The 14741-nt window shown below is 34.6% G+C and overlaps 2 protein-coding genes across 4 annotated transcripts in view; one reads left to right on the forward strand and one right to left on the reverse strand.

Moving 5' to 3' along the window:
• Positions 1-6230, forward strand: part of RIF1 (replication timing regulatory factor 1) — a 54874-nt gene extending 48644 nt beyond the window's left edge. For all 3 annotated transcript variants that reach the window (XM_015596555.2, XM_025039230.1, XM_025039229.1), the window contains one exon: positions 122-6230. In XM_015596555.2, coding sequence (XP_015452041.1) covers positions 122-336 — 215 coding nt within the window. In that variant the 3' untranslated portion in view covers positions 337-6230. The remainder of the gene's footprint in view (positions 1-121) is intronic.
• A 2358-nt stretch (positions 6231-8588) lies between these two features.
• NEB (nebulin) overlaps positions 8589-14741 on the reverse strand; it is a 193484-nt gene continuing 187331 nt past the window's right edge. Inside the window, exons 142-149 of the mRNA XM_006921066.2 lie at positions 14634-14726; positions 14210-14302; positions 13255-13362; positions 12965-13148; positions 12553-12645; positions 11469-11621; positions 11063-11169; positions 8589-8978 (exon numbers count right to left, since the gene is read on the reverse strand). Of these exons, the coding sequence (XP_006921128.1) occupies positions 8805-8978; positions 11063-11169; positions 11469-11621; positions 12553-12645; positions 12965-13148; positions 13255-13362; positions 14210-14302; positions 14634-14726 (1005 nt within the window). The 3' untranslated portion in view covers positions 8589-8804. The remainder of the gene's footprint in view (positions 8979-11062; positions 11170-11468; positions 11622-12552; positions 12646-12964; positions 13149-13254; positions 13363-14209; positions 14303-14633; positions 14727-14741) is intronic.

A 14741-nucleotide genomic window follows, 5' to 3' on the forward strand; every position in this document is an offset into this window, starting at 1 on the left:
ACACCTCACCTTGTACTCTGCTTGAAACCTAGCCACTTAAGCCTTTTATTAACTTAAGAGAAATATGTGTAGTTGAAGTTTTATCTGAAATAGATCTAATTGTGCTTTTTTTCTGTCATAGATTTAGTTGAGCCTGTTGCTTTAGAAACTCCATTATCTAAAAATCTTGTGGCACAGATTAGTGCACTTGCTCTTCAACTGGAATCAGAAGATCTCCATAATTATTCAGGAAGCCAACTATTTGAAATGCACGAGAAACTTGGTAACATGGCAAACTCAATAATAAGAAATTTGCAGTCACGCTGGAGGTCATCAGCCCATGAAAATTCTGTTTAGTATTTTAAGAGAAAATTGAAGTTTTTAAAAAAATAACACTGGATCTGTTGATTTATAAAATAAGTTCTGCAATATAGCACAATTTCAGACTGAATGTTTGCCAAGTTGATAACAGTTCAGACCCTGAAGGGCAATGACTTATTATGTAAGTTCAGTTTTGTAAGTTCATTATGTAACATCATTTTTTCTGTATAGTATATTTTCTTGGCTGCTATGCGTGGCTTTTAAATATCTTACTGAAATGTAAGATGTTTAACAAAAAAGCAGACATTTTATTTCACTTAAACTCATGCATGTTTTGATGAAACAGTTTATGTAAGATAAGTAAAATTGAAAATTTTTATTTGAATTTTTTTGCTACACTGATAAAGTTGTTTATACTTGATTTTTTTTTTTTTTTTTTTAAATTTATGTGTGTTGCACCTGAGGTTTAAGAAATTTCTTGTTCACAGACGTCAACTTTGGACAGCTTTCAAGAAAAATACCAAAAGTTTCAGCTTTTGGGGTTAAAGTATTAAAGCAGAATTTACTAAGATTTCATTCATTTATTTGCGTTAGCAAATATTTGTGCAGCAGCATTTGCCTGTGAAAATTTTACTCTTAAGAGACATAGTATTCATTTTAAAATGCATAACTTTGTATATTATGTATAGATTACAGGGTTTTTAATTTATAAATTTCATCTTGTTAATTGCATGAGTTTTTCTGCAGCTTGTGAATACCTTTGTTTTGCTTAATAGAAACATTTTGTACATATTAAATACTGAAATATCCGAATGAACAGTGAGGTGCTTTGTGGGCTTGCTGCAGATGTTTGTAGGAGTCTGTATTTACAAATAAAACAACAAAGTTTTGTACTTAGTTAATAGTCTTAGTTAAAACATGAATTTATTTTCTAAAGTAACCGGAATGAGTAAAGTTATAGAAATGAGAAAGTGTTACAGAATAACTTTGTTGTTCATTTCTACACCTTTTTTCCCCTTCTGATTTGGAAGAGGGTATCAGCCTCTAGAAAGCATGCCTCATTACATTTCTTTTTAATAGAGAGAGTATTTTCATTATAACTTGGACTATAAGAAATCTAGAATTTATCTGCTCTTTTCATCTATACCTAAAGCAAACTTGGAAGAAATTTGAAAGTTTTTTAAAATATGTATGTTTTGTCTAGTTTTAAAAAAAATAGGTTGTATATAATTAAAACATTTTTAAATTTGACCAACTAGTATTAGTGCCTGACTTCCCATATTTGTTTTGTTTTTTTAACAATGAGAATATCTCATTTGTTCTCTGGGTAGAATGATCTGTTTCATACTTTATTCAGAACTAACCCTTACTTGGAAAGGCACACATTCTTCAGCAAGTTATAGAAATTTAATCCTCATGTCTAATTAGCACGTATAGTTGCTGTCTTTTTCATAATTGTAAGTCCATTATTGTTAATTATTATTGTCCATTATTGATATTCGTATAAAGATGATTTTAGAAGAAATTCTGGGACCATTGAACTGAGGATTGTAGTTTAGCGAAATAAGTAATGAAAAATATTTTTAACAATTACAGTTGTGGCTCATTTTGTCTACCATTTGTTTCCCAAATTATAATAGAAAAGAGGCACATAAGTTTTTAAATGAACAGATGTGATTAAGAACGGGTGTGTATGTGTGGAGGAGTCAAAATTAGTTCATATCATGACTATTTTAATGTTTGTGAACTAAGCTTCCTGGTGGAATGAAGTTCTTGAAATGGTAAATAGTATAGCAGAAAATAGGACCAAAATGTTTACCATTTACTTAAATCACTGAATTTGATACAAGCACAGGTGTTAATTTAATAACATGGTTTAACAGGGATATATTTTAAAATATTTGAGGGCAAAAAACAGTTTGCTAAATATTGTCGATAAAGTTATAAGTATGTATTTGAGGCACCCTATTTTCAGTATTGCCTTTAAAATTACTGCGAAATTTTCTAAGTGATTCCTGAATAGCAAACTGCATTGTTTCTTGAAGCTCCGTTGTGTTTTCACTATTGAAATAATCAGCTTTTTCAAATATTTTCTAATGGTTAATAAAACAAATGGCAAATATTAATAATACTCAAATGTGATTTATTTTATGCATTTGTAAAAATAATTTAGTTGCATGCAGAAGCATAGTATAATTTTTCATGTTCCAAAATGGATTTCATAGTGGATATAAATTCACTTTTTCAGTGAGTCTATTAAAGATGCTCTATTTGAACACGTTTGAAGGCCATGTTGAATGGTGTGTGGCTTTTGCTCTAATTCCATATAGTATGGGATGAGTCAGGTTAAATAATACTATTGGATAACATGGTCAAAAATAAGATTTAAATCTGAACACTGAAAACATGGTAATTCCTCACATTGCCCATGGATTCTTTTTTCCGTACAGCTTGAAAGTTAGGGACTTTTATGTGTTTAAGAATCAAAATAAATGTCAAGAAAGGTAGATTTTATATTACTTGAAATAAAAGTGGCAGGGCAAAAAATAAAATTAGAAAAAAATAGGTATGTAAAGCATTCAAGTAGAGTTGTTTGTTTGTTTGTTTGTTTTCCCAAGATAATTAAAAATAAGTGCTGTTTAAAAAGCTGGCTAAGTTTAAATTAAACAGATAAAATTTAAGAGGGGTCCCGTTTCCCCTTAATGTCATTTCTTCCAACTTTGACTTTATAATCCAGTAAAAAAAGGCCTAGGTTCCATCTCGTATTCTTCATAATAGATTTTTAGGAAGATGAGTTGTTGACTTTATTAGGTTAAGACTTGTCAGGGGCTGTCTGTTCATTAGCACAACCCATGTCCAATTTATTCCTAAGCCTTTAGAAAGGTCTTGTACTTTGTATGCAAATAGAGTGAAGTTTTGACTTTTAACACAGTGCTTCTCAAAATTGCATGTGTGTGTGCAAATGCAGATTCTGATTGAATAGGTCTGTGATAGGGCCTGATGGTTCATTTCTCAAAATTTCCAAATACTGATGTCTGTGGACTGCACTTGTAGATAGGCTGAAGAGGCTTCAAGCTGTGAATTGAATTAGGTTTTGATAGCCCAAGCAGATTTTAAAGTCAGAATTATTGCCACCAAAAAAAAGTTGTCTTTTTTTTTTTAAATAACTTTTTCAAGTTTGTGAATTGGAGATGCAGACTAGTCTTGAAGGCTTCAAATTAATGTTCAAGCTGTAAAGTTAAAGGCAGAATTTTGTGTCATTTGGAGCCTTCAAAATATGGAAGATTTATGCAGTTAAGTATTTCATCTTATAAAGAACATTATTTTAAGCAGTTTGGACAGTGAATCTTATTGAGTATGTGTGGATTATATTCTGATTTTTTTGTTAATATAAGGGAAATTTTTAAAATATTACAGACATTTATTCTCTAAATGAACCTCATCTTATAGGTTATGGGACTTCATTATTTTATTAATAAACATTGAAAACAAACTGCCCCTAAGAATAAACTGGCAGTAAAGTTAGCAGTGCCAAAATAAGTCATGTCTGACAGATGTGCCTTGTACTGAAGACCTCTGGTGACTTTGCTATTATGTTACATGGTTGAAAATTACTATTTCATTGTAAAATGGATTTGGAAAGAAAGTTGAATAATTTGATTCTCTAAAAATGTTTTTCTTGGCATTCTGTTGATACTGTATTTTCTTCACATATTTACTCTTTTTATATGAGTTGCCTTCATCCAAAGCACTTAAAATGTAGCCACAAATAATGAATTTTTTGAAGTTATACCAAAATTTATTAACTGCTTGATCTGTAAAATAAATCTGGGCTTTGTGGTTTTTGATGGCCCAATTAATGATATATCTCTTATATGCCAGGCTTCTTATATTGCTTTTTGGAAGTAATCATTAAATCAGAGTCATTTGGATTAGAAGATATATGGATATTTAATAGAATAGTAATCTAACAGAATTATGAGTTGTTTGCTCAGTTTTTGGAATAGAATGTTAAATTTTACAAATTTTTTAACCATTTCTCTTTTATCTTACCAAGCCTTTCACCAAAGAATGGTTAAAACCAAACATGAAGTGCCAAGCTGTAAATGCTTACTCCCCTGAAATAATACCATTAGAATAAAAGATAATATTTTTACCTGAGAATACAAAATTGAAGAAGGCAGTGTCTTAAATTTATATCATGTGGAACAAAAAGCCTACATAGCTTTTGTCCACAGAGAGGGAAACATTTTTGGCCTTAGTGTACCAATTTGTAATTGTGGATAAAACTAAGATTACTAGACAGCAAACATATGCTGATAGATTATTGCACTGTTTAATAATGAAATCAAGAGAAAGGGAAAGACATTGAACCAAAATATTAATAAAGCAACTTGGTCATTTAAGTATAGGGACTGATTGATAGCCATATTTTACTTCGAAAATGGGCTGGCAACCAGTAGTCCCTGAGAATAGTTACTCTGTACATAACAGTGCCATAATTAATGCTGATAATACCTTGAGTAATTATATAAAATCCACATTATCAAATATCCCCCCAAAGGTAGTAAAATAAATATTTCCGACAAAAAGCAGCATTATTTCTTAAATAGGTAAAATGTATACAACTAGGATGTTCACCTTCAAAACAGTGCCATGGAACAGAAAGTGGAATGTAGTATAGCTATTGTGATAATTGAATGATGAACAAGTAAAAGAATTTTTTACTTTTATAGAATGGCAACTTTTCTAATAGGAAAAATGGAATTAAGAATCAGTTTTGAGTATAAAAACAAAGATGGCAGTCTTGTATGTTTTTATAAAGCAGAGGTCGACTATAGCCTGCCACCCCCTTTTTTTTTTTTTTTTTTTTTTTAATCCTGAGCTAAGAATGGTTTTCACATTTTCTAAGTGGTTGAAAGATTGAAAGTATTTTGTGACACATAAAAATATATGAAGTTAAAATTTCAGTGTCTGTAAGTAAAATTTTATTGGGACAGCCATGCTTACTTACATAATATCTGGCAGCTTTCCTACTAAAACGAGTGTTGGGTAGTCATCTGACAGACTACGGCCTGTATCACCTAACAAATATACCATCTGACTCTTTACATAAAGTTTGCCAACCCTGTTATAAAGGATAGTTTTGTTCATAAGTGGCATGTAGTTAGTTTTGGTTTTTCGCTTTTAGCTGTCAGAAAGGGGATCTTGCTTCCTTAATTTCTTGATTTCTTTTCCTGTTATTTAGATTTTACTTAATAAAATGGGTTCCCCTGTTTCCATTTATGTCTTACTCTTGCTCAAATACACGTATACCAGAAGATACTAGTACTTTTTAGGAACACTTTCTACCCCTACTAAAACTCTTAATGTGTTTGCCGTGGAATTAAGGGTCCTTAAAGTGTGAGGGAAAGGCATCTGGCACTATAAGTTAAGTCACAGTTTGCTTTCTGTGTTGGTGAGAAATGGATTGCTTTGAATCTAAACACTACCTCCTATGGATATAGACTTGACTATGCACTTAAAAAAAGAGAAGCCGAATCAGTCATTAACCCTGTAGTATTTTTGTTCTCGTCACTTGATAAACTCTAAGAGATTAGTTTTACATTCAGAAAGTATTTATATTTGATGTCAGATGATTTAAATTGAAACTTCACAGAACTTGTTCATTCCTCATTTAACTGCACTAGTAGATGGGAAATAAAGGTGCAGTTTTATATGTAATGCTTTTTATGTTTGCAGCAGGTGGACCTATTCTAATAGTGTGTTTGCAGATTCATTATGACTGTTGAGGGAGGAAAAATCTCATTCACAGTAAAATTTTTCATGACCTGTTAAGAGTTGACTGTTACCACTTGCCAAATGAAACTGGATGTTGAAACATTTTAAAGAAATGCACTTTAATCTGAAATAAAACCATAAAAACTAAACAGTTCTGGTACTTGTTTTTGTTTGGTTGGTTTGGGGTTTTGGTTTTTCATTTTATTATAGTACGATCTGAAATAAGTAAGAACAGTGTAATCTACATAGCAACTTAGAGTGAACATTGTATCCCATAAACAAACCATTCTAATTCTTGCCCCCTTTTGCGGCCTGTTTTTAACTATAGGTTCTGTTTTATTCAGTTCTGTGGGTTCCACACACTTTTAAATCCACATTTTTAAATTTAAAAAATAGATTTGGTGATGTTGAAAGACACTACATTAGTTTACTATGGCAGCTGTAATAGCCACAAATGAGTGGCTTAAACAACAAATTTGTTGTCTCACAGTTCTGGAGGTTAAAAGTCTGAGATAGATTTAGTTCCTTCTAAAGGTATGAGGAAGACTGTTCCATGCTTCTCACCTAGCTTCTGGTGGTTTGTGGGAATTTTTATTTTTTCTGACATGTATAAGCATCAACCCAAGTTCTGTTTTCATCTTTGCATGGTAATCTCTCTGTGTGTCTATTTGTCCAAATTTCCCCATTTAAAAAGCACCAGTTCTGTTGCCACCATGGCGAACTCATAACTTCCGCAATGACCCTATTGACAGTCACATTCTGAGGCACTGGGGGTTAGGTCTTCAACATAAGAATTGGGGGCAAGGGCAGGTAGCACGAAAAACATTTCACAAGAATGGCATCAAGTTAAACTGAGCTAGGTGATCAAGAGAATGGCTTTGAGTTTTGGCTCTAGGATAATTTAGCTCCTTGATAGACTCTTGATGTGAATAAACACTGAGGTTCTGTGCAGCCTTAGGTTGTTGTCTGGTGGTCGAGATCAATGAAAGGACTTCCCTGGTATTGCACTGACAAAAAAGGAGGCCCAAGCAGTTGGCTAGAAAGTTAGATGAACAGAAGTTGGAATACTAGATATTGTTAGTGTTTTAAGGTGTGGATTGTGATAAATTTTTAAGAAATGTGATTAATAGGATTAACTAAGATAATGAGAAGAGGGCATTGGTGGAGTAGAGATGGAGTAAGATTAACCATGAATTAATAAACTTGAGGCTAAGAGGTAAGTACAGGAGGATTCTCTTGTATATGTTGAAACTTTTTCAAGCTTAAAAAAACCGAGATAAATGTGTTTATTTTTCATTGTATAGCAACTATAAAATGTGCTTTGGCAGCCTTGTAAATAGCAAAATTAAAAACTAAAAACGCTTACCTTAGTAGACAGCAAATACTTTGGGTGTTCCCAAAGTTTAAGGGAAAACATCTCCAGTGCACAATGAGATTGTTTCCCGGCTTAACCTAAATTTTTAACCTAGTTTAAGTGAAGATTGATTTGGAGGAGTGGCAATCTCCCTCACCATTAGGATGCTTAGGAGAAGGTCTGCCTTTTCCTTGGCTCTGTAAGTTTCATAAGGATGCCAACTGTATCTTGCTCATCACTCAAACCCCAGCATTTTGCACAGTGCTTGTTTAGCATGCAAATGTCACACATCATTTGCAAGTGTGCAGTGTTCACTGGTGTACTCAGCCTGAGAGAGACACACGTTAAAAAGTCTAAGGACAGCAGGATTAGTACAGCTCTAAAGGAATGTGGACAGATCTTTTGCTTTTTAGAAAAGATACTCCGAAAACTAAAGCATTAAGCTGTTATTGGTTGGCAGTCCCCCTTTGCTTGTTTAATGCCTTGCCACCTACTGCCAAGCCCACTAGATACAGACGAGAAAGATCCCCTGAGGTTAAGACTGGATCCTAAAATTCTTTCTAAAACTTTAAAGCTGAGCCTAAGGGAAGCTTGCTAAATACAAGTATGAATAGAGTTCTGAGAAAGTCTATGCTTGTGCATTTTTCACAATACATTTTTTTTAAGTTTAATTTTTTTAAATGAAGTCTAGGATCAGACATTTGCTATACTGAATTTTTTTTTATTTGTAGATTTTTACCGAAAGTAAACAAGGCTCATTCCATCAGTAGCGTTTGTTGCAGAATTACAGATTTTATTAGTTACTAGCTTATCACCAGTTTATATTGACTATCAGCTTTATAACTTCAGAACTGGATTAGAAATAAAAAGCATCAGCATTCAGTAAGCAAGACGAGGTGAACATCCGCCATTTTTCTTTAATGTGTTTAACATATTCAGAATCCTAGTTTTAGAAAATAATGTTAAACATTTTCATAATGAAGAAAGACGGTATGGTAATAATGTAACATTGCAGAAACTTTTTAAATGTCTATTCTGAAATTAAACGTCTTAAAACCCAAAGGAAAATTTAGTAATGGCAATTTAAAAAATAATGAACCTATGGGTTTAATGTCTCATTTTATGTGCAAGTCCAGAAAATAATGAAATAAACCAGTTTAATAACTAGACAGATTAGTGATGTTAACTTTTTTTTTTACTGAAGAATTATTTGGGTTCATACAGAAACAAAGGATGGTAAAACTATGAATCATATTGACAGAAAAACCATTAAGCAGCTTGAGAACTTGGGTAAAAGTGAAGAGTCTGAACTAAACTACTGACTGCAGTGTTTGTAGGCCCTGTAGACAGGCACGATGCTTTGAAATGCTTAAATAGCTTCAACGTAGTTGGCCGGGAGCATGCCAGTCCTGCCGGTCCTCTGCACAGTGCCATACATCCAACCTTCATCGATGGCTTGAACATTTACAATAGCATCTCCGTCTTTGAAGGACACTTCATCTGCATCAGCAGCCATATAGTCGTACATGGCACGGAAGATTTTCTATTTGCGAAGATGGAAAAAGAGGAAAAAATAAATTAGATTTGCAACAATTAACCTTATGACTTACTCCATAAATTTAAGTTGCACAAAAGAGAATGTGCAATCACCACCCAGAAGGTAAAAAGACAACTCACAAACAGGAGAAAATATTTGCAAATCATATATCTGATAAGGGATTACTCCCCAGAATATGTAAAGAACCCCTACAACTTAGTACCCCCTCCCCCCAAAAAGGATTTGAATTCTCCAAAAGAGATATATGAAGAGCCAATAAGCACATGAAAAGATGCACATCATTAGTCATCAGGGAAATGCAAATGAGATACCATTTTCACACGCACCAGAATGGGGATAATCAAAAGGATAGTCCATAACAGGTGTTTGGGAAGGATATGGAGAAATTGGAACCTTCATAAACTGCTGATGGGACTTTATAATGTGCAGCCATTTTGAAAGTTTTGGAAGTTCTTTCCACGTTAAACAGAGTTACCATGCGACCCAGCAATGCCACTCCTAGGTATATACTCAAGAGGAATGAAACCATATGTTCATACAATAACTTGTACACCCACATTCATTAGCAGCGTTATTCATAATAGCAAAAAAATAGAAACAAAGGCCCATCAAGATGAATGAATAAAGAAAAGTGGTATTTCCATAGAATAGAATGTTATTTGGTAATAGAAGGAAGTATTGATATATGATACAACATAGACAAACCTCAAAATATTAAAAAGAAGCCAGTCACAAGACCACACACGCGTGTGATTTCATTTTTATAAAATGTCAATATATAGGGGCAAATATGTAGAGAAAGAAAGTACATTAGTGGATCCCAGGGATTGGGTGGTGGGTAGAGGGAGAGGCTCAGGATGGTGAGTGACTGCTGATGGGTACAAGTGGTTTTTTTAGGGTGATGAAAATGTTCTAAAATTATGTAAACTCTGTAAGGAACTAAAAATCATTGGAATTGTACCCTTCGAATGATGAACTTATTATGTTAATAATGTGTTCATAAAGCCATGTACATGTGTCTATGTGAAAAAAGAATATACTTATTCTACATATGGCCTCCACCTCCCCACCCCACCCCCGTCTTTTGAGGTCGATCTTGTGTTTTGGAGAAGAATTTGAAAAACCATAACAATATTGCAGTATCTCTGGCTTTGGGAATTTGGGAGCATACCAGTAGTATGCTGTAGTATTTTATAATTTTGTTTTTTTCCCTGCTATTTGCAAATTTATAATTATTTTAGAGTCCATTTCTGGATTTCATCTTTTTTAAAAAAACTATTCCCATGCTAAATCCATATTTAATTATAATAGTTTTATATGTGTTTTGCTCTAATATGGTTAAATTTTTTCCTATTTGTCATTTTCAAAATTTACTTAGTTATTCTTGCATCTTTTTTGAATAAATTTGAGGATTAACATACAAACATTTTAAAGTGCTGTTGAGATTTTGATTGGAATGCTTTGAATTTATGAATTTGTTTTAGGAGAGATGACAACTTCACCAGCTTACGTTCCCGAAATATAATGGGTCTCAATACTTATTTATATCACCATTTAAGTCCTTTAGTAAACATAGTTTTTTTCATACAAATATTGTTTATTTGAATCCTAAAGAATTATGTTTTTGTGATATTATGAGTAACATTCAGGTCTTAAACTAAGAGTTTTAAAGTAGTCTGGTGAACTGTGAACATGATTCGACTTAATTCTTCAATACATATTAATAGCGGAGGCCTAAGATATGACATGTTTATATGTGTGACATGTGCATACATATTTATATTCTTGAAAAATGATTCCAAGCAGAAAATGTTTTAGTTTATGATAGTGAGTGAGACCAAAGCGCCCAAAATTATCATTTGCATTATCATTGAATACTGCTTTTTAATTAGGGTTTGTAATGAAAGTTTTCTGATATTACTTTTAATGTTAACCTAAGAGGCATAGTAAGAGAGATTATATAAAATAGAAGATTTTGTTAAAAAAAAAAAAGAACAGAATACCTTTAATCATTTTTGCACATATCAAAAAATAAGAATGATTTGAGAAGTTCTTTATTATCGACTTACTCCAGCAGTAGATGGGTGAGATGGGATAGAGGATACTGTTGTCTGTTGGGTGGCGACTGAAGACGATCGTTGCTGGGGGAGCTCTGTAGTTTTTGCATGTTTGTAAGCTTAAAGGAAAAAAAAATTGTCATTTATAAGAAAAAACAAAGCTAGACATCATTTAATCTGCCTTTAGCAGCTGAGCAGTGCTGCCTTTCCTGCCAATTTAAAAAGAATGATTTCCAAGAAGAGAGGAATGAAAATGGAACATCTAATTCATGTACCTCTCCACAATTCTAGTCTTTTCTCATTAGAAAGATCCGTTTTGTTTTGTTTTGTTTTGTTTTGTCACTCAAAACTTCTCCTACAGTAACCGCCAGTGAGCTGGTCGGCCATGGCTGTCAGAGTCAGTGCCATCCACTTGTACCTGCTGAGGTTGCAGAGAAAAAGACGCCACCATCACTGTAGGTGGACAGGTGGTGGTCCGCCCCTTCTGAGTGCTCTGACTTCTCCTCGCCACCACTGATGCTCAGTGCGCTAGCTGATCGCGACTGCTCCCGGCTCCGGCGCTGAGCTTGGGCTGGGGGAGATAAGATTGTGAGAGGGAGCAGAGACAGACCTCAATGGCAGTTAATGCTCAACAGTTATTGAATCTCAGTTGGTTTTTGTTTGTTACCAAGCAAAGTCTTAAGTAGATTTCCATGGATGAAACTCTCAAAACTCTTATGACATATGGTGTTATCCTCATTTTTCAGATAAGAGTTTAAGTAAATTAGTGAAGGGCAGGTAACAATTAAGTGGTATAGCCAGGCTCCCAGTCAAGAGCCTGGCCTTGAGAGTACACCTTCCCTCCACCTGGCCCATTTTCCTGGCTCACCAAAAATGAACAGATAGTAATATTCACATTCAAACTCCACCTCTGAGTTCTCCAGAAAGTCCTCCCTAACTTCTAAATCAGTTAGGTGTCCTTTCTCTGTATTCCCACAATGCATGTGCAGACCTTTAAAATTGCACTGTCAGGGTGTAACCACTGATTTACTCATCTCTTCTCAACAGTAGACTAGGGTATAAATCCTTTGAGGACAGGCGTTACGTGTTATTTTATTTTTTAACATGAATAGAAAGCATAAAGACATGCGGCCTCTCTTATTGAATGACTGATCTTCCTTGACATAAGAGAGCGCAGAAAGTTGCTAAAGGTCAAATCCATTCTCTTCCCTTTGCCTGTGGATTTTTGTTGTCATTATTATTTCTCCAACAGAAAGATCTCCAAATTTTTTCATAAGGAAAAAAATAATAATAGGGCCTGAAGGAAACTTACACTGTGGCAGGGAAACAACCTTTCCCTAACTTAAACTTATCTAGAAAATGAGTTTGGCTCATTAGTCATGGAGGTATTTTCATGTGGAAGGGGCAACTCAGGAAGTGAAAAGCTTCGGAGACTGAAAGTCATAGACCTAGCCCACGAAATGATGACACCTTTGTCCTAAGCCTTTTGTGTCATAACATACCATTAAGCATGTGTAAGCTTCGGGATTGAATGTTGTCTTCTGCTGGGTCGTAGTCAAAAACGGAGCCAGGATTAGTACGCCAGACACGTAAACCTGAAAGTGAGATTAAGGATCAGAACAGATGTTCTCGGACTCTTTCGGTAACTTGGAAACTAAGGTACAAACTTAATCGCAGGAAGATTGAATAACACTAATTTAGCTTAGGTTCTAGTCATGCCTTCTCATAGGAGATTAAAGTATAAGGTAGAAGAGACGTCAGCTTTGCAAACTATGAAATAATAGAGGTTTTCTTTTGCACTTAATGAAAACACAGATTGAGGTCTTTTATCCTTTGCCTTGGTATAGATGAGGTCACTTTTGTTCTTCTGTACCCCTTAACTTAAGTTGATATTCCCACCTAGGGATCAATTACCTGTAATAGTTTCCTGATCTTGCTCATTCCGTTTTTGTTCCATCTCTACCACTTTTCTCTGAATTCCTCGGTAGTTAATGTCACTGAAGTCCTGTGTGTTCTTCTTTACTCGTTCAGTGATAGGATCTGTCACCACTGGTGTGAAGCAGCCCTTGTGTTTCTCAAAGTCCTCATGATATTTCACCTGAAATTTCATGAATTCACTTTGTGAAAATATCATGGTGTCATCATTTTCTTTCTCACCTGTTCCCACAGGCCGGCCAACCAAGCCTAAAGAATTCCTGACTCACCGTTGAGATGTGGCGTTGGGTCTCCCTCACTCGTCTCATCTCTGGGGTGTCCAAGACGTAGGCAGCTCTGCCTTGTATTTGTTTCCGGAAGCTATCAGAATAAAGAACCTGACGGAGGAGAGACCATGAGTGGGTACAGGTCATGGGAGTGTCATAATTCTGAAGCCTCCAGACCTTTCCAACAGATATAGATGAAAAGAGGGAAGCTTGAGTGAATGGGAAGGACCCAGCAAAACCCGTGACAAACAGTGGAACAGGTTAGCATGAGGATGGATAGGCAGGGCTCGAATCTGGAGAGAAAGGATTTGTTTTGACTTTGAAAATGGAACTTTCATTTTCAAAGGAGAAGGGACACAGTATAATTTTGAAAGAAAAGGGAAGAAAGTGGTCTTTTGAATTTGCTAGGAATGGTAGCACTAGAATATTGGATGGTATTTGGGGCTAAATGTGATACTGACATTTGAAAGAACTATGCTTTAAAACAAGTGATCAGTTTTCATGTCCAGATTTTGTAAACCAATATGCGAATACAGAAATCACAGTCTTCCAGACATGAAAAACCCAAAATATCAAAAACAAAGAAAGCTTCCATTTCAGAGAGTAGAGTTTCGTAGAGTACCTTACAAATGAAGGAGAGCTGAAGATGTTAGAAGTCAATTTGTTACACTTGGTTACGGAAGACTACCTCGGCTAAAGTAAAAAGGGAGGAAACACTGGCAATTAACTGATGTCGTCGTAGTAGGATCATTTGGAATTTAAAAGCACAGTTGTGTTAATTTTAGTGAAAATATTCAGTTGAACAAGTAAATGCACATTTTTATGGTGTTAAAATGTTATTTTCCAAGATGTTGCATTTTAGTGAGGTTTTCAGTTGAATGAAAAGGCATGTTTTTTATGATGTTAAAATGTTATTGTCCAAGTTGTCGCATTTCTCTTTTTTAATCCTAGAAAATACCGAGCTAATGTTTTCTTGGTTGCGCTTAGCTCTCTCCATCTCTGGAGTAACAGGCGTCGGAGTTGCTTTTCTCATATTTTCTTTGTACAATACCTAAAGGAGCGAAGAGAGCATCCAGACATCAGAGAGCAGAAACCCAGTTCTGAAAAATATCACCTAGCAGATGTTATGGCTCAATTATATCACACTCTGTAAGAAACACCTCAGGAAGATAAAGCCATTAAAATGTTATTGTATAAAGCAAAAGATGAAGAAAGAAGTAAAATCAGTTTGGGCTGGAGGGGTTGGTTTGTTGTCTTAAGTGGGTAAAGGAGAATTTTAAAAGATAAAAGTTTTGGGAAAACTGTGAGATAAATTAGTGGTATAACCATGTTTGCCAGGCTTGTTAAAAGTGTAACAATTTCTTTTTCTCTCTCTGAAATACCGAGCTAAAGTTTTCTTGATTGCGTTTGACTCTTTCCATCTCAGGAGTCAAGGGTGTGGGGGTCGCTTTCCCCAGGTTCTCTTTGTATAACACCTGTGAGATACAAAG

The sequence above is a fragment of the Pteropus alecto genome, unplaced genomic scaffold (genome assembly GCF_000325575.1).
Source record: "Pteropus alecto unplaced genomic scaffold, ASM32557v1 scaffold3, whole genome shotgun sequence".
In the NCBI taxonomy this organism is placed as follows: domain Eukaryota; kingdom Metazoa; phylum Chordata; class Mammalia; order Chiroptera; family Pteropodidae; genus Pteropus; species Pteropus alecto.